General features: G+C 41.3%; 9 protein-coding genes across 9 annotated transcripts; 6 read left to right on the plus strand and 3 right to left on the minus strand.

Moving 5' to 3' along the window:
• Positions 1 to 469: 469 nt before the first annotated feature.
• On the minus strand, positions 470 to 2,714 carry V1512DRAFT_230371 (major facilitator superfamily domain-containing protein). Its single transcript, XM_066913953.1, has 2 exons — positions 2,156 to 2,714; positions 470 to 2,102 (listed from the first exon to the last, which is right to left on the minus strand). Exons 1-2 carry the CDS (start codon positions 2,404 to 2,406, stop codon positions 656 to 658), a joined length of 1,698 nt encoding a protein of 565 aa, XP_066769312.1. The 5' UTR covers positions 2,407 to 2,714; the 3' UTR covers positions 470 to 655.
• Positions 2,715 to 3,121: 407 nt separating this feature from the next.
• Positions 3,122 to 4,281, minus strand: V1512DRAFT_196669 (phosphoesterase family-domain-containing protein; the record flags this gene model as incomplete). The annotated part of the gene is made up of 3 exons (XM_066913161.1): positions 3,122 to 3,952; positions 3,996 to 4,097; positions 4,153 to 4,281. Coding segments are annotated over 3 exons (1,062 nt in total), but the record flags the coding sequence as incomplete, so codon positions are not given.
• A 692-nt stretch (positions 4,282 to 4,973) lies between these two features.
• On the plus strand, positions 4,974 to 7,507 carry V1512DRAFT_267905 (Cupredoxin). Its single transcript, XM_066917367.1, has 2 exons — positions 4,974 to 7,235; positions 7,294 to 7,507. Exons 1-2 carry the CDS (start codon positions 5,405 to 5,407, stop codon positions 7,404 to 7,406), a joined length of 1,944 nt encoding a protein of 647 aa, XP_066769314.1. The 5' UTR covers positions 4,974 to 5,404; the 3' UTR covers positions 7,407 to 7,507.
• A 151-nt stretch (positions 7,508 to 7,658) lies between these two features.
• On the plus strand, positions 7,659 to 9,767 carry V1512DRAFT_243735 (major facilitator superfamily domain-containing protein). The gene is made up of 3 exons (XM_066914322.1): positions 7,659 to 8,160; positions 8,212 to 8,250; positions 8,295 to 9,767. Exons 1-3 carry the CDS (start codon positions 7,810 to 7,812, stop codon positions 9,567 to 9,569), a joined length of 1,665 nt encoding a protein of 554 aa, XP_066769315.1. The 5' UTR covers positions 7,659 to 7,809; the 3' UTR covers positions 9,570 to 9,767.
• A 220-nt stretch (positions 9,768 to 9,987) lies between these two features.
• Positions 9,988 to 11,324, plus strand: V1512DRAFT_92327 (glutathione S-transferase). The gene is made up of 3 exons (XM_066918561.1): positions 9,988 to 10,261; positions 10,322 to 10,591; positions 10,646 to 11,324. The coding sequence occupies exons 1-3, from the start codon at positions 10,181 to 10,183 to the stop codon at positions 11,066 to 11,068; spliced, it is 774 nt and encodes a 257-aa protein (XP_066769316.1). The 5' UTR covers positions 9,988 to 10,180; the 3' UTR covers positions 11,069 to 11,324.
• Positions 11,325 to 12,231: 907 nt separating this feature from the next.
• Positions 12,232 to 13,000, minus strand: V1512DRAFT_267918 (uncharacterized protein). The gene is made up of 2 exons (XM_066917368.1): positions 12,838 to 13,000; positions 12,232 to 12,757 (listed from the first exon to the last, which is right to left on the minus strand). Exon 2 carries the CDS (start codon positions 12,738 to 12,740, stop codon positions 12,483 to 12,485), a length of 258 nt encoding a protein of 85 aa, XP_066769317.1. The 5' UTR covers positions 12,741 to 12,757; positions 12,838 to 13,000; the 3' UTR covers positions 12,232 to 12,482.
• Positions 13,001 to 14,073: 1,073 nt separating this feature from the next.
• Positions 14,074 to 16,230, plus strand: V1512DRAFT_267919 (FAD-binding domain-containing protein). Its single transcript, XM_066917369.1, has 2 exons — positions 14,074 to 15,232; positions 15,279 to 16,230. Exons 1-2 carry the CDS (start codon positions 14,193 to 14,195, stop codon positions 15,814 to 15,816), a joined length of 1,578 nt encoding a protein of 525 aa, XP_066769318.1. The 5' UTR covers positions 14,074 to 14,192; the 3' UTR covers positions 15,817 to 16,230.
• A 419-nt stretch (positions 16,231 to 16,649) lies between these two features.
• On the plus strand, positions 16,650 to 19,468 carry V1512DRAFT_243743 (fungal-specific transcription factor domain-containing protein). Its single transcript, XM_066914323.1, has 2 exons — positions 16,650 to 16,996; positions 17,047 to 19,468. Exons 1-2 carry the CDS (start codon positions 16,946 to 16,948, stop codon positions 19,327 to 19,329), a joined length of 2,334 nt encoding a protein of 777 aa, XP_066769319.1. The 5' UTR covers positions 16,650 to 16,945; the 3' UTR covers positions 19,330 to 19,468.
• Positions 19,467 to 21,435, plus strand: V1512DRAFT_267923 (general substrate transporter). The gene is made up of 3 exons (XM_066917370.1): positions 19,467 to 19,787; positions 19,838 to 20,043; positions 20,099 to 21,435. Exons 1-3 carry the CDS (start codon positions 19,547 to 19,549, stop codon positions 21,365 to 21,367), a joined length of 1,716 nt encoding a protein of 571 aa, XP_066769320.1. The 5' UTR covers positions 19,467 to 19,546; the 3' UTR covers positions 21,368 to 21,435.
• The last annotated feature ends 15 nt before the right edge of the window (positions 21,436 to 21,450 follow it).

Below are 21,450 nucleotides of genomic sequence, written 5' to 3' on the forward strand. Positions count from 1 at the left end.
TATTCAGTTTCCCTTAACTGAGGTTTCCAAGTTTTGTTTTCTTCTAAATAAATTATATTACTATCTACTTCTACAGCGTTTCCAAGATCCTAACACTTACAGTCTTGTTCTCTATCGAGGTCATTTAGTGAGCGCGCTCCTATTAGATATATTTGTACAGGTAAGCAGATGTGTCCTTTTTAGTTTTGTGTCAATAAATTTGTACAATAATTTATACCTTTCATACACCTTGACATTAATACTGCTGGCGAGTTATCAAATACGAGTTTTGGTACCGCAATGGATCCAAACTTGCAACTTTACAGAGACATTTAATTGCTACTATGCATTATGGACAAGCAATGGCAATAATGGCACTAGGAGAGTACCTAAGACTGTTTATTCAAATTCTTTTAAAGCTTCTTATAAATGTTGGAACTGAAATCCAAAAGTTAGTAAAAGGTATAATGGCATATCTGCAATTTTTTAGTCTTGTTTATAAGTATATTTTTCACACTGTTTTTTTTAAATCCAAATTACAGAGCTTTTAATTACTATCTGGCCATGTAAAACTCTCTTGAGCAAACGAAACAACTTTTTTTCTATAATGCATTCTCTTTTTGGTCCTCCATTATGCAGTCCACTCATTTCCGATACAAGCAACTATTAGTCCAATTTATAATCTAAGCCTGAAATCAAGCCTGTGATTTCCAACTTCGCTGCCTGCACCTCGAGAATACTCTTCTTTCTCCATTTCGTTCATCTTCACCCATACTTTTTCACGTTTTTCATTTTCCCTGACATAGTATACCATGATTCCGACTGCCAATATCATAGAAGCTAGATTGAGTCCTAACAAAACGTAGTTTCCCATATGATAATAGGATGCATCATTCTCCTGGTAGATGTTTGCAGCCGTCAGATTTCCCAATTGCACGGCAATATTGTAAATACTTTGAGCCATCGCTCGGCGGTCCGGGTCATTGGAATTTGCCGAAACCCAAGAAACCAAGATAGGTTGATAGTACGGATATCCTAAAACCCAAGTGTAAGACGCAAATCTCCACCATCTGCTCGCAGAGTACGGAAGAAACTGCAAAAATATTAAATTAGGAAATACCCACAGAGCCGAGAGTAGAGCAAATATCCATTTCGTGCGATAGTGATCTGACAGCCGCGAAAATGTTGTTGTCCAGAAAATATTCAACGCAGCATATGGAATGATAAGAAGATTGATTTGCGTCGAATCGAACATGAGGAATCTCATGTTAATAGGGAAGTAGTACCGCAATGTGACCGACGGTATAAATCCAATATAACCTAAAAGAAAAATGGGGGCCAGATACTTATCTGTTAACGCCCCAAAAACCGATCTCAAAACATGTCCCGCAGTTTGTCGTTTGCCAACATCTTTGTCTGATTGATTCTTTTTCGATGGATCATCATGCTCAACACGGGCACGGAGTATAGCTGCTTCTCGAGCAGTGAAAGTGCTCGAAATTCCAGGGGTGCTAAGGGAAGGAATCAAAAAAAAAGCAGCCACGCCAATAGTAGTAGTCAGCAAGCCTTCCATAAGAAATAGCCACTGCCAGTTTTTCAGAGTCCCAACATCGTGCATCAAAAGAATAGCTGAGGCAAGTAAAGCCGAAATGACATTAGTCAAAGACTGCGTTGCCCAAATCCATGAAAATCGAATGGAAAGCTCGTCCGACTTATAGAATGAAGAAACATAAAATGCCAATCCAGAAACAAACCCGCCTTCGCAAAACCCAAGAGCAGCTCGGGTGAACAAGAAGAAAGGGCGCGCATTAATTAGTACTTGAAGTGTTGATACAATTCCCCATGCTGTCATAATCGTTGGGAGCCATCGATTGGGACCAAACCGCTTATTCATCGTTTGTGACGGAATATCCAGAGCAAGAAAAAATATTAGAAACAGTGATTGTCCCACGTTATAGTCATTGGTACTCATGTTGGTGTCCAAAAGAAAGTCAGACGACAATACTTGCTGAATATTCGAACGATCAAGATCCATAGAAAAGAACATTACACAAGCCAGAATCATTACACGCAAGTCTGTCTTGCGTCGAACTGTATTTTCTTCCTCTTCGGTCCATCCTTTTCTAATTTATTACTTAGTAGTCAACCCACATTCAAAACTTAAAGAGCTGCATACACTCCATTGGCAAGATTATTCTGAATCTCGGCTGCGTGACGAACATACTTCGAATGTATGTCGTCACCATCAATAGAACTGCCACTCTCCGTTGCACCATAGCTCTTTGAAGACAATTTTTCGTCCTGGTGAACAACTCGTTTTGTTAGAAGAGACGAACTCTCACCGACAATGTCCACAACAGGTTCCTCATCGTCTTGTATTAGTGCAGTCTTCTCATCCAGTGAACCGTCTTTGCTGACAGAGTCCATAGCGCTTTACGGACACTCGGCTTACTCAACTTTAGATGTTTCGTGATATAAACTTGTAAAGTGTTAGTTTGTTGTGATGTCCCCACTGTGTAGAAATAGCGAAGGCGCGGTAGGCGAATTAGAGTTTCGCCGATAAGAGACCACATCGCGTTGTGTGTTGCCCACTCAAAATGACGCGATAGGGAGTATTATGTAGACAGCCCTAATTTCAATTTTTACTTTCCTGTGTCTGTCTGCGGTGCCTTCTATTACCGGTACTTCATACACATGTTTGATTATTTGCACAACTTGCTTGAAATTCAAATGGCATCGGTCAATAATAATAGGTAAGCTAAGAGTGACTTTTAATTGAAATTGGTTTATAGTGAAGAAATTTTATTTTGAGTAGAAAAATTAGAGTGATGAAAATTCGATTTCTGTAGTCTATGAAACTGCTGTTTCAGCAAACGAAGCCCGCTGCATTTATACAAGTCTTATGCACACAAAAATGTGAATTCAACTAAAAAGCTGCCAGTGCAGCCATCACCAGACCTACAAATCCTCCAATAGGGGCGAGTTTCTTAGCGCCAGAGGAGGAAGTGGACGTGGCCGTGGACGTAGGAGCGGACGTAGTGGTAGTGGTGGCAATGGTAACAGTGGAAGCAGCGGTTGCAGAGCTTGCAGCGCTAGAAGAAGAAGAAGAAGCAGCTGATATAGACGACGAAACCGATGCAGAATAAGCATCCGCCCAAATCGAAGAAATTGAATCAAGAACCGGTCGGCCATTCCGATTGATGGCAGTAACGTTAGGAGGAGGAATGGGGATTTCATAGTCATTATAGTAGCCTGGAACCGACTGGTTGTTAAAAGTGTTTGAGTAATCAACATTCAACATATTGATACTGGTGTCGTTTGCAACAAGAGAAAACACGTTAGCATCAGCATCGCCACGGCCGAGCGAAGGAAGATCCCAGTTTGCCTCGACAGTGGCAATTTCTGAATAATGAGTATAAAAGTGATTGTCCTGGGTTCCATGAAGCTCCTTTGGAACAGCGCCTCCAAGGAGAAGAGACCAAACACGATTCTGAATACCGTAAGTCTCATTTTCGTCAAATGTGAGCAAGACCAATGTGTTATCCATGAAATAAGAATTGTTCAAAAGAGGAGCCAAGAAAGAACGAGACCATGAGCCAGACACGTCAATAGTAGTGTCATGACCGTCATTAGTCATGTTAGGAGTGATGAAAGACCACTGAGGAAGCGACTTGCTGTTCAAATCATCGTAGAACGAGGTGAAGTTTTTAATATTGTCAAGGCGAGAAGCGTTGTGGGCAATTGAGTCGTAAATGATCAACGGGTTATGCTTACGCACATAGTCGTTTGCATAAGTATCCTGATTTGAGAAGTTGAACCCCTCATATCCGGCATAAGGCTGATGTTCTTGATACTCCGCCCAGCTAATACCCTTTGTATCAAAGAGATCAACAATAGTAGAAACATTCTCTGGAATTCGGAAAAAGTCATCTGAATTCATACCGAAATAGTCACCACCAACGGCAGCAACGTACTACAGAAGTTAGAGATTTTGAAAATAATGTGGATTTACATACATTAGGCTCAGAGGGATGCGTGTTTCCAAAAAAGTTGGTAAGAACAACACCATATTGAGACAACCACTGGAGATCGGATTGAGACGCAGCAGCGTCAAAGTCCTGAAAAATTGTAAACAAGACTGTTGACCTTTTTCAATAAAAGTACGAATCATACGGTATTCTCCAACCAAATAACGATCATGCGATCAAATGCAGATCCAGAAACAGTAGAGGTCTCCATCTCCGGGACAACGGTAGCTTGTGCAGCATATATCTCGGTAAGTGAAGGCTCTATTGTAGAATAAAGAGGTGTCAAAGCAGCAGACAAAGAAGACTGCGCCTTCGCAAAAGTAGAGATGGCAGCGGTAGCCAGGGCCATATTGATGAGCTTCATAACTTATCGACAGAACAATAGAAAAGTACAGATTAAAGCAAGTAAGACGATGGTTGAGACTAAAGGGTGGCAGACGGCGATATATATAATGTAATTGCAGAAAAGCAAGAAGCGGGTGCACGCATGATGCACTGTAAGCCAAGTCAACGCGCTATACTGAGACTCAAAGTGGTCCTTGCTACTTTACCCAGTAAAAGGAAATCGTAACTCTGTTTGACAAATGTTTTATCTAGAATGACTGATGACAGACCACCGAAATGCCTAATTCAAACAGTTCATACTTGACAATCACACAAACAAAATTCGCATGTATCCCTAAATATTACTCTAGCAACCTCCTAATTTTGCAGAGTTCTAGATAGTGTTCACGTAATGAGCATGTACAACAAGAACAGCAGACATTTAGCATGTGGCCGAGCATCCGTATCGCTACTGGTTGCAACCCATCTCGGAAAAAAACGCCATGCGTAGGTCACAGTAAAAACAGTAATATTACATGCAGAAATAACACCAGCCAATGAAGTAGACGGTAAAGTTTATGCGTAATACTCAGTCATTCAAGAACTGGCTCTGGCTGTTAATCTTGGTTTTTCAAGAGTCGCAGATCCCAATTCACACACGTGCAAGCCAGCCTCACTCATCTTTACCCACTTGGCTGGTCGAAATCCCCACGTGCCGAGTAAACGCTCATTCGTTGAATGCAAGGTAAAAACAATTCTTTGACAAACGTGCAGTCTTAAGTCAAGCAAGCATATAATGAAACGTTCTTGGCTAAGCTTTAATTGCACTAGTCGAGGTACTCCTATGTCTCGGCTCACTTGTTTCTATTCTACTTACTACTACCTGGTTGGCTATGATTATGAACCGATGTGACTTCAAGGAGTTACCTTGCTTTGAATCTGGACAGCATGTATGCTCAAGCCACTTTGATCATACTTAATTCTTAACCTATCTTTTTTTTCTCGTCTGCGTTTTACATTGCATTATAAATTTCTGTGTTTTGCTTTTGACTTAGTCTGTTCTCACACATAAAATGTCTGCTAGAGAAGAAAGACGGTATGAAAAACTCAAGAAAAGTGCGAATGTTGAAACTGCTTTTGGTAAATTGAGCCGGTGGCGTGATTGGATCTTAGTCGGTGTCGCTGTGCTTGTAATAGCTGCCATTGCTTTGGGCATGGGTATCGGACTGCGTAGGTATCAAAATAGTTCAAATGGATTGGGAAGTCCGACCGGTGGATCAACTTGGAATGACGATTGGAGATTGAATACTGGAACTGAATATCGTGTGAGCAAAAACTGGAACTCAAGTGCACCGCTGACTACTCGGGTGTATAATTTTACTGTCAGTGAAGTCTCAGGCTGGCCAGATGGATACAACAGATCTCTCACAGTCGTCAATGGGAAATTTCCTGGTCCCTTAATTGAGGCGAACATGGGAGATCGCCTTGTTGTTAACGTGGTAAACCAGGGGCTTAATCCGACTACAATTCATTTTCATGGGCTATATCAAAATAGCACAAACTTCATGGATGGTGTCACGGCCATAACTCAATGTGCTATACCTCCGGGTGGTTCATTCACTTACAATTTCACTCTTGAAAATCAGTATGGCACATATTGGTATCACTCTCATTACGGAACTCAGTACATGGACGGGGTTGTTGGCCCACTTGTAATTCACTCACAAGAAGAAGATGATTTGATTGGACATATGTATGATTATGATCAAGTTGTCCTTATTTCAGATTGGTACCATAACGTGGCAGAGACTTATTTACCTGAATATCTTGCTCCTGGAAACGAAAATGTGGAGCCAGTTCCTGACAACGGTCTTATTAATGGTGGCGCACATTTTGACTGCTCTAAAACTTCAGATGCCGTGTGTTTTCAAAACGATTCTAGCCGTACAGTTTTTAATCTTGAGCGTGACTCAATTTACAGGTTTCGTGTGATCAACACCGGTGCCTTTGCGGAAATCGATTTCTCCATTGACGATCACGAAATGACTTTGATCGAAGGAGACGGTACTTTAATTGCACCAACAATGCTTCATAAGATCAGGGTTGCTGTTGCCCAAAGATATTCGATTTTAATTAAAACTAATGTTTTGACCACCGATGCGCCCTCAGAGATATTTTGGATGCGTGCCGAGCTTAATCAGTTCTGCTTCGCCGAAACAAATCCTGTTTTAAACCCAGGTGTTACTGCAGCTGTGGTCTATACGAATGTAACTGATAGTCGTGCTGCTTCCGTGATGCACAGTAAGTCTGCGACTATCAACACAGTTTCAAACTCGTGGGACGATGTTTCAGCGAATGTTAGATGTCGCGATCTTAACAACACTTCTATTGAGCCGATGATTGCAATGAGTGCACCTAACGCAACCGCTTTTTACCGTCTTGATTCCAGTTTCCAAATAAAAGCTCGTGCTCTTGACTTGGCTTACATTAACGGCACTACTTGGAGGCCAGCGAGTCAAGCGCTTTTATATCAAGCGTATTCAATGTTTTCTGATGCAAATTCGTCTGCCATTGCGGAAAATAACAGTACTCAGCTTTTGAACACTGTTGGCGTACTAAATCAAGGCGTTTATGATGGTGACCGCCACCAGTACATAATTCGCCCACCGGACTATGCAGTTGTGGATGTATTAATCAATAATCTGGACGATGGATCACATCCATTTCACTTGCATGGATACAAGTTCTGGGTGATGGGAGCCGGAACTGGTAACTTTCAATTTAATCAGTATCAGCATCTGAACGCAACAAATCCAATGCGCAGAGACACTGTGCAAGTTCAAGGGTACGGTTGGACTATTATTAGATTTGTTGCTGACAATCCCGGTCTTTGGGCTTTTCATTGTATGTGCTTCTGTCAAATAACTTATGGCACGTTAATGCAATTCGCTAATCTGAATAGGCCACATCACTTGGCACTTAGAAGCTGGATTACTCATGCAATTTCAGGTACTGCCTTCAAAGATTGCACAACTTGAGCCTCCCAATACTTGGGCACAACTGTGTACAGTATAAATTGCCGAGATGTTAAAACTCATTTGTCAATGTAAATGTTCAAGCTCATTATATATCGTGAATTACTACCGTTTTGGAAAAGATATAGTTGTAATCTAAACCATTTTCTGATGTATTGACTTGTGTTCGTATGAAAAACTCGGTCAGCGGTTGTGAATTGTAAATATCTGTTTAGTAAATTAAAACCATGGGGGTCGGACGACTCACCCGAGCCTCACGCAACGCACAAGCCCGAGAATCCGAGCATCATGTCTCAAAAGTTTATGAGGTCGGTATTTACTTTTTATTTATCTACTATTTTGTTGACTGCAATTGGAAATTTGGTTTATATACCGTGAAGTGCGCTGATTCAGAAACTATTTATTTCCAATTAGCCTATCATTCGTTTGGTTCACTTATTATTATGACTACGCCACGAGAGCGCCGCGATTCATTGATCGATCAAGAATCGGCGCGACTTTTAGGTGATTTTGACGAACGCGATGACAATGCCATTGAAGAAATTGAAGAAGGAAGTACAAATGAAGCCGCTGTAGCAGAGCAAGAAGTGCACGAACTTAGTACTAGAGCTTTAGTCACATTGTTCTGCTCGCTATACATTGGGGTATTTTTGTGTGCGTTGGACGGTACCGTCATTGTCACTCTTCTATCACATATTGCGTCGGAATTTCATGAATTTCGATCGGTTTCTTGGATTGCAACTTCATATTTGATCGCACTTGCAGCTTTTCAGCCTATATATGGCAAGGTTTCTGTGAGTTAAACGAAATTTGTGTTTGCATGTATGGTAGCCTAATGTAATCAGGATATATACGGAAGAAAGGCGCTACTTATATTCAGTAATGTAGGCATTTGATGTTGTTTGCTAGACTTGAACTAATTTTTAAGAGTGCATTTGCGGTTGGCTGTATCCTTTGCGGAATTGCGCCGAACCTTTGGTTTCTTGTTTTCGCTCGTATTGTTGCTGGCATCGGTGGTGGGGGTCTGAATTCTCTTTCTGTGATTACACTTAGTGATCTTGTTCCTCTTCGTCAAAGATCTCTTTTGCATGGAATTGGCAGTGTGCTGTACAATTCCGGAGCCGCTTGTGGTGGTGTTTTTGGTGGCCTTATCACTGATGCAATTGGATGGAGATGGGCTTTTTTTATTCAAGTTCCGTTTGTTTTAGTTTCAGCATTTGCAATTCAGATGAATTTGAAGGGAAAACCGGCAAGCGAAATCGAGTCCGGAAGATTGAAACGTATTGACTTTGCTGGATCTATCACTCTTGTAATAGCACTTGCTTTGTTTCTTCTTGCGCTCTCAATTGGCGGAAATTATGTGCCATGGTCATCGCCCATTGTTTTTGTTCTTTTTCCGTTATCGTTCTTGTTTTTAGCAGCCTTCGTTCATATCGAAACCAAGGTTGCTCAGGAGCCAGTTTTGCCGATTAGTTTTCTAAAGGACCGTACAATTCTAGGATCTGCTGTCTCTAACTCTTTGATTTTCATGGTTAGCTATTCGCACTTATTCTATGTTCCGATTTATCTTATTGCCGTCCGAAGCGTCTCTGCAACTTCGGCTGGCACCAATATCATTTCAAATTTTATTGGTACCGGTATTGGTGCAATTTCCACAGGATCGTATATGCGTGCTACTGGCAGGTATTATAAGATAATGGTATTCAGTGCGGCACTGTTGTTTGTTGGCTGTCTCCTTGTGTGCACGTATGGTTTCAATACTGGCACATTTATTCAAATTTTGTTCCTTCTAATTCCTGGAATAGGCTTTGGCTCATTACTAACCTCAACACTTATTGCACTGATTGCTTCCGTGCCGCATGAATTTCAGGCCGTAACTACATCGATTCAGTACGGCTTTCGGGCCACAGGTTCTACAATTGGAGTTTCCATAGCTTCTGCGATTTTTCAAAACGTTTTATCAGCTCGTCTCATAAACCGAATCACTACTCCAGATGCTATAGACATTATTTCTCGCGTGCTGGACTCTGTTGAAGAGGTAGAATATCTGCCGGAAAATGTTAAGCCACTTGTGATTATGTCTTATCTCGATGCCTGCAGAGCAGTGTTTATTTTTGCAGCAGTTGTTGGATTTGTTAACATTATATTTTGTGCTATCATGAAGGAGCATACACTACATACGAGCATCAATAGACGAAATTGAAGGGTGTCGTATTTAGACATTAAATTGGTCGGGAGTCTTACTAAAGTCTATTTATTGTGCTTGATAATACTTGCTAATTAGATGGATGCGATTGTAACAGCGCCGGATCTGTATTTTTGCATACTTGGAGAAGTTAGATTATAAAGATTATCAATATTAGAAATGTACGTTTGGAATCTATGAGATTATTTTTGCGCCATGCTGGCAATCCATATTGGCCGGCAGGTCATATAACCACATCTTTTGAGCCTTAAAGCCGAGTCATTAAGCTGCGGCTGCCTCTAGTCAGCCGTCGACGTGTTTCGACTTAACACCCATATTTCAGAGTTGTCGTTTTGATTATAAGTGTAGATATGACGTAGGATGAGTGAAGCAATTGCGAAAAGCTGTCAGCCATGCGGGGTATACTTTTTTTGCTCACGAAAATGTCACAGAGTCGTCGTAGTTTCCGGGCGGCAATTGATCATAGGAAACCTAAATTTTTTAGTTAGCGATATGACCCACCTGAAGCGAATCATTTAAATATTTCTTGAAGCCTTCTATCATTTTTTCAGTTTTCACGAAAGTACAATTGTCTTTTTGTTTACGCCAGCCATCAATCTAGTATAGCCATGTCGACCCCCGATCTTACTTTGTATACAGCAGCTGCTCCCAATGGCATCAAAATCTCCATGGCTCTGGAGTTTCTCGAGGTAAGGACCAGTAGATTAGATGTCAATTTTTATCGTCTGTACAAATAACTCACTTTGCAGCTTCCGTACAAGGTTCAGGTAATCAACCTTACGAAGATGGAGCAGAAAACGCCAGAGTTTCTTGCCATTAATCCCAACGGACGAATTCCAGCTTTAGTTGATGTTATTGATGGAAAGCAAGTCAATTTGATGGAATCCGGCGCAATTCTTTTGTATCTTACCGACAAATACGACCCGGAGTACAAGCTTAGTTATCCATTTGGCTCGAAAGAGTATTACGAAGTTTTGGAATGGCTCTTCTTCCAAGTCGGTGGTCTCGGGCCCATGCTAGTAAGCACACCTCTCCCTGTAATTGAAAGGAGAGTTTTCTGACACGTATTTTAGGGTCAGTCGTTGCACTTCATGCACTACTGTGCAACCGCAAATCCGGACGTAATCAATTATGGTGTGAACAGATACCAGAACGAAGTTCGACGTCTTTTTGGTGTTCTCAATACAAGACTGGAAAAGCAGAAGGCTGCAGGCAGTAAGTTCCTTGTGGGAGACCATTTGTCAATCGCGGACCTTGCAAACTTGGGATGGGTTCTTTATGACACCTATGGAGGTATCGAAAGCACTGACTATTCAGCTTTGAATGAATGGCAGGACATGCTTAGTGCGATGCCTCTTGTCCACAAGGGAATGGACGTTCCAGCACCATTTAAGATCAAAGAACTTGCAAAGGATAAAGCGAGTTTGGAACTTGTGGCAAATGCCGGTAGAGAGTGGATTAGCAAACAAATGCTGGAGCAGGCCATTCGCAAGTAAATTCTTAATGTTGATTATTAGTAAATAAGTAAGGTGCTCTACTATTAGAGATTTAAAATAGCCCAATGCTTAATTGAAGTTTTGTGTCAAATATCATTGTCATACTGATTTAAATACGGCGAAGGCATTTTTAGGGTGAAGGAAGTGCTTGTGAAGTTCAGCGAGTATCCAATTTTGCTTATCCTGATTTTTAATGTTGGAGAAGTAACAGTCGTAACAACTAGCCTATTACCGCGGAAACGACAAAAGTCTGAGCTGTGAAAGCTTGTTGATACTGACAATAGAACAATTTAACTTTGCATTGACAGATAACGGTTCTACGCCCTGGTCGCACGCAGATGTGGGATAACGTTCAGCACAGGCTAACAATTGTGTTAGTAAACATGTATAGATAGTAATTATTGCAGTTTTGAGTTTTTAGATCTTTTCGCAGCATTCAACAGTAGCAGTCTAGTCAAGAAAATATGCAAGGTACAGTTTGCGTTAATTATTATAGCGAAGCTTACAAAGTTTTGTTTAAATTACGTTGGCATTGTCTTGGAGCGCACAGTCTACTTTTGCTATGTTTACAGTAGACTAAATATTTTCTCGAATCTGGTTACATTATTAAAAATCAAGATAGGAGTTCCGGAGATTATGCCAATTGCAGAAATCCGAAGTAACAGTCTAAATTGTTATAAATGAAGGCGAACAAAATTTAAATTAATTTATTGCAACTTCGTCTATTTCACGTTTGCAGATCAGCCGAAGCTGCAGTGTACGTGCATGTTATATTTTCGTTTTGAAAAAGCTAAAATTTAGCGAATATCGCAAAATTTCACTAGTTTGATCTTCAGCTATGAAATCTATCTTTTACATGACACACAAAATTCTCAGCCAGAACTGCTTCACTGAAAGTAAACTCACTTGCAGGAAAATGATAGCAAAAAAAAAAAATCCATCTGTAAAGTCGTATTATGGTCGAAAATTTTGCAAACTACTTAGCAAGTTGATGTAGACAAGTATCAATCATATCAAAGAGTATTCTTGTATGATAGGTAAATCTGTTATTTTAGTTACTAAAGTCTTACACTAGGCTATACTATCGACGTGTGATTTATAAAAATGATGCTTAGTCTATATCATATCAAGCAACTCTCTAAGTTATCACGATTCGTGCAAGAACTTATTCACTTATTCGATGTAAGTATCATTTACGGCAGTTGAAATGTTAGACGCCAATCAGATTTTGCTTGAGATGCCCATGAGTATTATTAACGCCTTGATGCGCCGAGCCGGTGTTGCATCACATAGTTTACCCCATTTCTAGAAGATCTGCGAGAAACAAGATATGAAAGGAACACATTACCCGAACGCCTTAGAGTCATGCTTCCCACATATAACTCGATAGTGAACCTGGCTTCAACTTGGCATATTAACACAACAACAGGTACAGTTTCAATACAAGTAGTACTACAGCTTGAACAGCTTTTATCAGTTGAATGTGTTGCTGATGATTGGGAAAATAAACATGCGTAACTAGATATTGAGAAATCTGCTGAAACAAACAAAGTTCAAAATAGAAAAGCAACGGCAGCAACGTTAAGGTGTCCCATCCGCTTTTACACCAACATAGCAATGTTGAAAGTGAAAAAGTTGCGAAAAATGAACTAGATGCAACAACACACTTCATAAAGACTAGGATAAAATGTCAGTTCGCCGCTAAAATGCAATCGAGCAGACAAACAAAGGAGCGAAATTAGCAAGCTCTTACTAACATTGGAATCCAGGAAATGCAAGGATCAAAAAAAATACAGGGCTTCAGAGTTTTACAGTAGAGTTCATGGATAGAGTCATGAATAAACAAGCACATTTTAAGAGATGCCCAGTGAGTAGTCCATGATAGATATGTAATTACTGCTATAAAACATCCAGTCATGCTCTAGAGTACGTCATCAGAATTATGTAAGGTAATGAAACCATTGCTAGTTATTTGCATATATAATTCTATTGATAAAAAACTCATACTAATTGATCGTAAGAGGGGTAAAAGTATGATGAAAGATATAAAGCTACTGAGGACATTCTGTGAGTATCAATCATCACACGACCAACAGAGGACCACCAAAACTGAATTTACTGCGATCAGCAGATCGCGGGAAGGTGCATTGGCGCATACAAAAAGAGTTTGACGCCTTACCGAAATTGACTAGACGCTGGCCAGATTGCTGCATCTTATGACGTAGAGTACTTACCCTAAACGTCGAGTTAGAACTACATTTTTAGCGTTGTTAGTTATTTTCATATAGTAATTAAGATATGTTGGCTGAGTGCAAGCCTGAATCTGAAATTGTGTAAGATAGATATAAAAAAGGCAAAGTGCTGCATGTTTATATATTTAGCATGACAAGTTATTGTGATTTGTTATGGCCAGTGTGAGAGACAAACATATTGTTGCTAGGCAAAGATGATTATTAGAGATAAGATTATCTTGTATGTAGTACTAAACCCTTATAATCAAGAGCTTTTAAATAAATGTATTACAGTTACGCTGCAAATAAGCTGAGTTTTAGTATCTGTGTACTGTGGCGCAAGATATGGCAGATAAGACTGTAAAGTTCAGAGCCTGTGGTGGACTAGAACAGCAGTGGTAATGTAGAATGTAAGATATGTTTGCCAATCCCCGTGCAAAACCACTTTGAACAGGTAGAGTGTGACGATCGTTATTATTGACTGTTCTAATCTCTAATCATGATGCTTGTAATAATGTATGGCATGATACCATTTAACGCGCGTAATAATACTGTAGGATAACGAATTTATCGGCTGAGGTTGGCCCTCGTGGTAAATAACGTGTGAGCATTCGGTGCGCGCTTCCTTTTTGGGCTACATTTTGACTGTGTGGTGTGAGAACGGCGTTATCGGAGCCCTAACCCTGGTATCTGCTTATCCACTCACAGCACACTTTCCCCTGGCCGGCCTCTCTTTTATTCCTCTATCTTCCTCTTCCTCTTCACTCTTACGCACGCACACTGAACTTTCAATCTTTTTCCAATCATTTTCAACCACCTTTCTTTCTGCAATTCATCAATAGCATTACATCTTCCAATTGTATAAATCCCTTAATTCGACAATCAGCTTAATAATGTCGGGATATTACGACGAAGCTACAAACATGACTTATTCTCCTCAGGAATGGGCAGCCATTCAGCAGGAAGAATTTGATGAGCGCGGACGCGAGTGGTCGCGCAAGTTTTACTTGTCATACAACATCATCGTTGTTGCTTTTTTCCTCGCAGCTGTCATGTTTCATTTCTACACTGTTCAGTTCAAGCGGACTGTTCGACGGGCATTGAATGAGAAGACTCCTCTGATTCCTTCGGCCAACGGAGGTGTTCCAAAGGCAGTCTCAACTATGTCTACTATTTGGAGAAAGACCACTTCAATTCTTATCTACCAGCCTCAGGGTCGTTATGCTGAGTCTTATGGTACTATGCTCATTATTGCATCTTATCTTGGTCTCAACATTCTCTACATTTTCGTTCACGGCGGTGCCTCGTCTACTCAAATTTTCGCTAACCGTATTGGCCTCGTTTCGATTGTTAACATGCCAATCCTTTTCCTTCTTGGTTCCAAGACTGGTTTGCTAGTTGACTGGACTGGCTGGTCTCATGAAGGTTATATTATTTTACACAAGCATGTTGGAAGAGTTGTTTGCATCACTGCGATCGCTCACGTCTTCGCTTATTGTGCTGTTATCCCCATCAACATTCGTGTTCAGATTAACAACGAGGCTATTGTTGGTTTAATTGCTACCACTTGCTTTGGTATCATTCTTGCTACTTCTTTGGCTCCTATGCGTGCCAAGTTGTACGAACTTTTCCTTTACTTCCATGTTTGGTTCCTCGTTCTACCCCTTCCTTTCTTGTTTTTCCACTGGATTCGTACTCGCGCTTATGTTATCACCTGTGCTGCCATTTTCGCGTGGGACAGATTCACTCGTTTCAAGAACGTTCATCATGTCATTGGTGTTTCCCAGAACTTGTCTGGCGATACTGTTAAGCTTTCTATGAACACTCATTCTACATTCTCTGAGATGCACTGGACTACTGGGCAGTATGTCTACATTTCTATTGCTAACTTGGCCAAGTTCCAGTACCATCCTTTCACTATTGCTTCTCCTCCGTATGTTTCGTGTTTCTTTAAAGTGTACCTTTTCTAACAAATTCAGTGGTGCTAACACTCTTGATCTTATCATTCGTGCTCGTAAGGGATTCTCTCGGTCTCTCTTCAACCACGAGGGCGAGCATCTAGTTGCAGTTCACGGGCCTTATGGTAATCAGCATTCATTTGATGGTTGTCGCAAGGTTTGCTTGATTGCCGGAGGTGCTGGTGTCTCGTACACGTACCCAGAAGCTATTGAGATTGTTCGCAACGCTGAGGCTATTGGCGACATTCCACCAGAGATTGATTTCTTGTGGGTTGTCCCTGATCGGTCGTTTGCTAACTGGGCCGATCTTGACTCTGAAAAATACGGTGTAAACTTCAAATTATGGGTTACTAAGGAACAGGGACGTCCCAATATTCGGGAATACGTCAAGGCTAGTCTGAAGAAGTGCATTGAGGACTTCGGCAACGATAAGAACATTGCTGTTGCTGCTGCGGTTTGTGGACCGGCTGTTGTTGTGCGTGATACTCGCAATGCTTGCTCAGACTTGCTCTGGGAGTCATACAATGTTGACTTCCATGCCGAATCTTTCGGATGGTAAATAATTTTGGGTTTATTTTCGATGTCGGGAGTTTCATTTCATTTCCACTTCAGTTGGATTGGTGTTATTAGAAGGTGATTTGCATTTCTATTTTAGAGTGTAATAATAGAATACATTACTCTGGAAGAGCATAGATATTTTTTAATATGTTTTTTGTATGATCTCGGTAGTAATTTAAAATGATGGTATGTTGTATATATGTATTTTGTTGTATGTAAATGAAGAGGCGTGGTATTGCCATTCAGTTAGAGCGGAGTTTGTGGTTGTTAAGACCGATAGACCTCTACCGTGCTATATTATTATTTATGTGTCGAGTAGTAGTGTGGTTGGAACTCGCATTTGTTAGTATGTAAAGGAGTGTAGATGGAGAAGGTTTAGGGCATGTACAAACTAATGCAATTCAAATGTTAGTTATTTAAGTAGGGTAATTTAGTGGACACTTTTTTTTTGGATCTACTACTACTGTAAGCATAACAAGGGTTTCAAATTCCGTTGTAGTTTTTATGTCACAAACATGCAATTTCTATGGCATAATATATTACTCAATTGGATCATCATAACCCTCTCAGACTGTATTATGGCTCTTCTTTCCGCCTGCATATCTCGTCTTCATCAATTTAAATCTCTTTTGCCGGTCACGTTGGCGCTTTTGTTGGCCCCGACCCTCTCACAATTCCGGCTTGTTCTGGGGTAGTTAGAACAATTTAACCCTACTTTGCTACGGGTTGTTAAGTTTTCGGCCATTTACGGCCTTAGTAAACATATACCCAGTTTAATCCACTTCACACAAAACCTGGAGACGGCTACTGTGCGGCGACTTCGAGAAAAAACATCTCCGAGGCTGCCTTTACACTGTTTAAAATTCACATAAAACTTTTATTGTACAGTATTTTTGTCTATCGTATTGCACAATTCATTGCAAGCGAATAATTTCAGCTCAACATTTCAAACTGCTTAGAAGTGTTATGTACCAGCTAAGGACTAAAAACCAAAGTAATTAGGGACCAAATAGACCTAAACTGCATAGAAGTCATCGAATATACAGCTGGTCTGATACACTCGATTATTTCTGTGGTAGTCTTTGGCTCTTCTACTATTACGGATCCGGTAGCAAAAAAGAAAATCTACCATGAGTTCTCTTCAAGCTCGAAAACTGGTTCAAGAGGACATTGAGCAGGCTGTATGCATTTTTTTCTACTCAGTTGCATACAGACTTACTAATTATTTTAGTGCGATTCTTGCCGCAGAAGGAAGCTCAAGTGCACAAAAGATTATCCAATATGCGGCCATTGCCGTCGCCATAAGCGTGAGTGTGTTTATTCACCACGAGCGGTGCGCTCACCACTTACGCGCAAGTATCTTACCGAGGTTGAAACCAGGGTTTCAAGGTTGGAAGGTTTAGTTGCCGAGCTAGCTCCTGATATGGACTTAGAAGATTTGCTTTCTGGAAAGTTTGCTGTATCACGTCATATGTCAATAGGGTCTTCGCTTTCAAGGCGAAGTACATCGGTATCTTCCAGTAGTGAACGGTCTCCGGAATTGCTGTGCAGAAAGAATTCCACAGTAAAGAGCGAAGCAGATGAGTTCTTAGAGCTTAGCCCGGGAGGTTTAGACGCTGACCTTGGAGATGAAGAAGATCAGAAAAGTAATCATCAACCAATTCCATTTGAAGAAACCGTGCCTGATGAAGCAGACGGGTTCGACTGGGTGGAGCAGGACTCCATCAATAATGATCTGTCAGATGGTATGGCCGCACTATCCATTAATCCTCATGGTTCTGGCTACTTTGGTTCAGCCTCCAGTGCAGTGTTACTGCGAGCGTTAAGAATCAATCCATCTACTAGTGTCAACATGTCATTTGACGGTACTGAATTTTACGGTATGCCTGTTCCTCCAATGTATCCTTCACCGGCTCCTCGCCATGTTACAGACACACTGATAGAGGCGTATTTCTCAATTTATCACACGTCATATCCTTTTCTGCACGAAGACACATTCAAAGGTCAATATTCCGGTCAGCTTGCACGTCCGCCTGACACTGTTTGGGAGATTCTATTTAACACCGTATTGGCTATAGGGGCATGGTGTTTAGTAAACGAGTCGTCATGCGCGGATATGGCCTTTTATCAAAGCGTTAAGACTCGCTTAACTGCCGATGTATTTGAGACAGGCAGTCTTCCGCTAGTACAAGCCCTGATTTTGTTGAGCAACTATGTACAAAAAAGAAACAGACCCAATTCAGGGTGGAATTTCATTGGACTTGCTCATAGAATGGCGACAGGTTTAGGACTTCACAGAGAATTCCCGGGCTGGACCAGCAGTCCTTTGAAGCAAGAGATGCGGCGACGTGCATGGTGGGGCCTGTATATGTTTGATGCTGGTGCAGCTATAACATTTGGACGGCCTATCAGCTGGCCCGATATTGGCGGTGTTGACGTCACGGAAGTTTCTAACATTCATGACGCGGAGTTGACTGTACATACTCGTGAAATGCCCCAAAGCCGACCGAACGAGATCACAATTTACTCAGGAATTATTGTCCAGTGCAGGTTTCACAAGATGACAAATAGCCTATACAACCGACTAATTTCTAAGCCTGGCTTGACAGCGGAGCAGACTTTGATGTTAACACCACGGATTGACACTTTTGTTGACACCTTGCCATTGCAATTTCAGCAGTCTTCTCTTATGGCTTCGGCACCTGACTGGTTTGTTTTTTGCAGATATCGTCTGTTTTGGCGCTGCCAAAACTTACGCATCTTGGCTTATCGTCCTTTTGTTCTTCAGCGGGCCCTTAGTGTTAGTGGTGCTTCGGAAAAGTCTGGGTTAAGTTCTCTATCAAAGACTGATGGGGTATCACCACATTTGGGGGTTTGTCCTGAGGTCACAATCAAAGAAAACTTGAGTGAAATTGGGTCTACAAATGGTACGGCGCAATCCTCGTCGAAGTTTGAAGAAACTGCTGCTGAAAAGCAATGTCGGGAGCGCTGTATGCTAAATGCACATGAAACAATTCTGTCGGTCGAGGAGTACCTTGCCAATCATTCATTGTCAACAATCGCTGTTTGGTATGCGTTATACTTTTTGTTTCAGGCTGGCTTAATACCTCTGTTATGCTTTTGTTCCGAGCCAACTTCACCAAGCTCAACCGAATGGATGGAAGATATTGAACGAGCTAAAAGTGCATTGATGGCTATTTCCCCTCGCAATGGATTGGCCGAGAAGTTTCTTGGACTGATCAATGGACTCATTGGCCCTCTTGTTAATCCCAGCGATGTTGCTGACGCGCAATCAGGGGCTGCCACCGTTGATTTGGAAAAACGTACAGACTGGTTAAACGATGTGTACAGTTTACTGTTTGATAATCCCAGTACAGGGATGATGAACGGAATAGTGAAAAATGACAAAGATCAGAATGATTTTACCAATAGCGTACTCGACGATTTTAGTTTTGATTCTGTCGGTGGTGCTGAGTCTGGGGTTAATTTTGGTAATTTTGATAATTGGAGTTAATAAACAACTCACTCTTTTGTTGAGATATGTCTACCCTAAAAAATAATGCGTTTTACTGATAGCTTACAATCATAGTATGATACATATAATTTTTTAAAGTAAGCTGCGTGTATTTCTATAGATTCGCGTTATGTCGTCCAAAATAAAACCTGTTGTCAATGAACTATATCTGTCTAATTGTGCAACGTAGCTACTAGGCCAACTTGCTTTACTGACAATGACAGGAGGTGTTGTCATTCACGACCTGTCGGTAAGACAACGTAGCGTATTAGAGGTCACGACAGAGAACCCGTTCGTGCTGTCGGTTGCCATATTCGCTTCTATCGGTGGGTTCTTATTCGGATATGATCAGGGCGTTATTTCTGGTGTTTTGACAATGGAAAGTTTTGGCTACCAATTTCCTCAAATATATGCGGATCCTAACGCGAAGGGCTGGTTTGTGTCGTCGTTTTTGTTGAGTGAGTGTTGCGATTGTGGTCCAGCATGCAATTTTGTTAACGAGAATGAGCTGCCTGGTTTGGGTCTCTGCTGAACGGTCAAATTACAGACAAAATAGGGCGGCGAAATTCAATGATTGCCGCAGTGGCAGTATTCTTAATGGGATCCGGTCTCCAAGCTATTGCCATTACTACATTTATTATGTTTGTGGGTCGAATCGTTGCCGGTCTCTCGGTGGGGATGTTAACTATGGTGGTTCCATTATATATGGCTGAGGTACAGAGTTTGTGTGAAACTAAAACTTTTCGTGCCTTTACTTACTTGCAAAAAGATATCGCCACCAGAAATCAGAGGTGGGTTAGTTGTCTTGCAGCAGATGTCGATCACTGTAGGAATTTTAGTCGCGTTTTGGATAGACTATTTTTGCAACTATATCGGAGGTACCAGATGTTCACCTAATCGTCCATATTCCAACGGAGTTGCATTTTCACCGTTTACGGACGTAGGTCCCGAAGGTTGCCAACAGTCTGCTATGGCTTGGAGACTACCGCTAGGTGCACAAATGCTACCAGGTGCAATTTTAGGCATTGGGATGTTTTTTATGCCGTACTCACCTCGTTGGCTTTTGATGATGGGAAAGGACGAGGATGCATTGTTTGATCTCGCACGGATCCGCAGAAAGCCAATAGACAGTAATGCAATCAAGGAAGAATTTATACAGATCAGGTCAGAAGTTCTGTTTGAACAACTAAGCCGAGCTGAGAAATTTGGCATGGCTAAAGGCTATAAGTTGGAAATACTGCAATATAGAGAGATTCTCTCAAGTAAGTCTTCTTTCAAACGTGTATTCATTGGATCTGCGATAATGTTTCTCGGCCAGTTTATGGGTTGCAATGCACTGATTTACTATGCGCCTACAATTTTTGCTCAGTTAGGGTTGGGCGGTAATACGACATCACTATTAGCAACTGGAGTTTATGGAACTTTAAATTGCCTTGGAACGTTTGTTGCTTTGATTTTGATAGATTCTCGTGGCAGGCGAATTTTGCTAATGTGGGGTGCTGTAGGCACTGGCGTTTCATTAATATTTGTTGCCGCAATTATCGGAACTCATCAAGACAGCTTGGCGTCAAGCCCGATTGCCGCATGGTTAGGTGTTCTTTTCATCTACGTTTACGATGTCAACTTTGCTTACTCGTGGGCTGCGGTTTGCTGGGTTTTGCCTTCTGAGATTTTTCCACTTGCAATCCGAGCAAAAGGAATTTCCATTACTACATCGTCGACATGGATGAATAATTTCATAATAGGACTGGCCAGTCCGATTATGCTTGAGAGATACACATACCGCACCTACATTTTCTTTGCATTTTTCTGCCTTGTCGCATTCTTTTTTGCCAAACATATTGTTCCGGAAACTCGACAGAAAAGCTTGGAAGATATGGATGCTGTATTTGGAGACCACACAGCAGCACGAGATAAGCAGCGGTTGTTGGAAATTGCTGCTGGATTGGAAGAAGATCTGACGGAGAACGAGGAAGAGGATAGAGTTCAGAGGGGAGGGGGAGTCAGCGCTCCTTTAGTTGATTTAGACGAGGAGTAAAGGTGCTTGCATTGCATTTCACGAGAGCAGCGTGTAGGATAATTTGTATAATATCAATGAGTTGGTAGCATAGGTTACTACTA

The sequence above is a fragment of the Lipomyces arxii genome, assembly GCF_038497795.1.
Source record: "Lipomyces arxii strain Phaff 12-163 unplaced genomic scaffold V1512scaffold_29, whole genome shotgun sequence".
Classification (NCBI taxonomy): domain Eukaryota; kingdom Fungi; phylum Ascomycota; class Lipomycetes; order Lipomycetales; family Lipomycetaceae; genus Lipomyces; species Lipomyces arxii.

Bases quoted from the DNA above. Each gene is read 5' to 3' on its own strand.
- V1512DRAFT_230371 (XM_066913953.1), bottom strand. From the start codon at position 2,406: ATGGACTCTGTCAGCAAAGACGGTTCACTGGATGAGAAGACTGCACTA. The intron at 2,103-2,155 runs GTATGCAGCTCT...GTAATAAATTAG, and splicing joins AATAATCTTGCCAATGGAGT to AAAAGGATGGACCGAAGAGG.
- V1512DRAFT_267905 (XM_066917367.1), top strand. From the start codon at position 5,405: ATGTCTGCTAGAGAAGAAAGACGGTATGAAAAACTCAAGAAAAGTGCG. The intron at 7,236-7,293 runs GTATGTGCTTCT...TAATCTGAATAG, and splicing joins CGGTCTTTGGGCTTTTCATT to GCCACATCACTTGGCACTTA.
- V1512DRAFT_243735 (XM_066914322.1), top strand. From the start codon at position 7,810: ATGACTACGCCACGAGAGCGCCGCGATTCATTGATCGATCAAGAATCG. The intron at 8,161-8,211 runs GTGAGTTAAACG...TAATGTAATCAG, and splicing joins CTATATATGGCAAGGTTTCT to GATATATACGGAAGAAAGGC. The intron at 8,251-8,294 runs GTAGGCATTTGA...CTAATTTTTAAG, and splicing joins CGCTACTTATATTCAGTAAT to AGTGCATTTGCGGTTGGCTG.
- V1512DRAFT_92327 (XM_066918561.1), top strand. From the start codon at position 10,181: ATGTCGACCCCCGATCTTACTTTGTATACAGCAGCTGCTCCCAATGGC. The intron at 10,262-10,321 runs GTAAGGACCAGT...CTCACTTTGCAG, and splicing joins TGGCTCTGGAGTTTCTCGAG to CTTCCGTACAAGGTTCAGGT. The intron at 10,592-10,645 runs GTAAGCACACCT...CACGTATTTTAG, and splicing joins GTGGTCTCGGGCCCATGCTA to GGTCAGTCGTTGCACTTCAT.
- V1512DRAFT_267918 (XM_066917368.1), bottom strand. From the start codon at position 12,740: ATGAAGTGTGTTGTTGCATCTAGTTCATTTTTCGCAACTTTTTCACTT.
- V1512DRAFT_267919 (XM_066917369.1), top strand. From the start codon at position 14,193: ATGTCGGGATATTACGACGAAGCTACAAACATGACTTATTCTCCTCAG. The intron at 15,233-15,278 runs GTATGTTTCGTG...TAACAAATTCAG, and splicing joins TTCACTATTGCTTCTCCTCC to TGGTGCTAACACTCTTGATC.
- V1512DRAFT_243743 (XM_066914323.1), top strand. From the start codon at position 16,946: ATGAGTTCTCTTCAAGCTCGAAAACTGGTTCAAGAGGACATTGAGCAG. The intron at 16,997-17,046 runs GTATGCATTTTT...TAATTATTTTAG, and splicing joins AAGAGGACATTGAGCAGGCT to TGCGATTCTTGCCGCAGAAG.
- V1512DRAFT_267923 (XM_066917370.1), top strand. From the start codon at position 19,547: ATGACAGGAGGTGTTGTCATTCACGACCTGTCGGTAAGACAACGTAGC. The intron at 19,788-19,837 runs GTGAGTGTTGCG...AACGAGAATGAG, and splicing joins TGTGTCGTCGTTTTTGTTGA to CTGCCTGGTTTGGGTCTCTG. The intron at 20,044-20,098 runs GTACAGAGTTTG...ACTTGCAAAAAG, and splicing joins TTCCATTATATATGGCTGAG to ATATCGCCACCAGAAATCAG.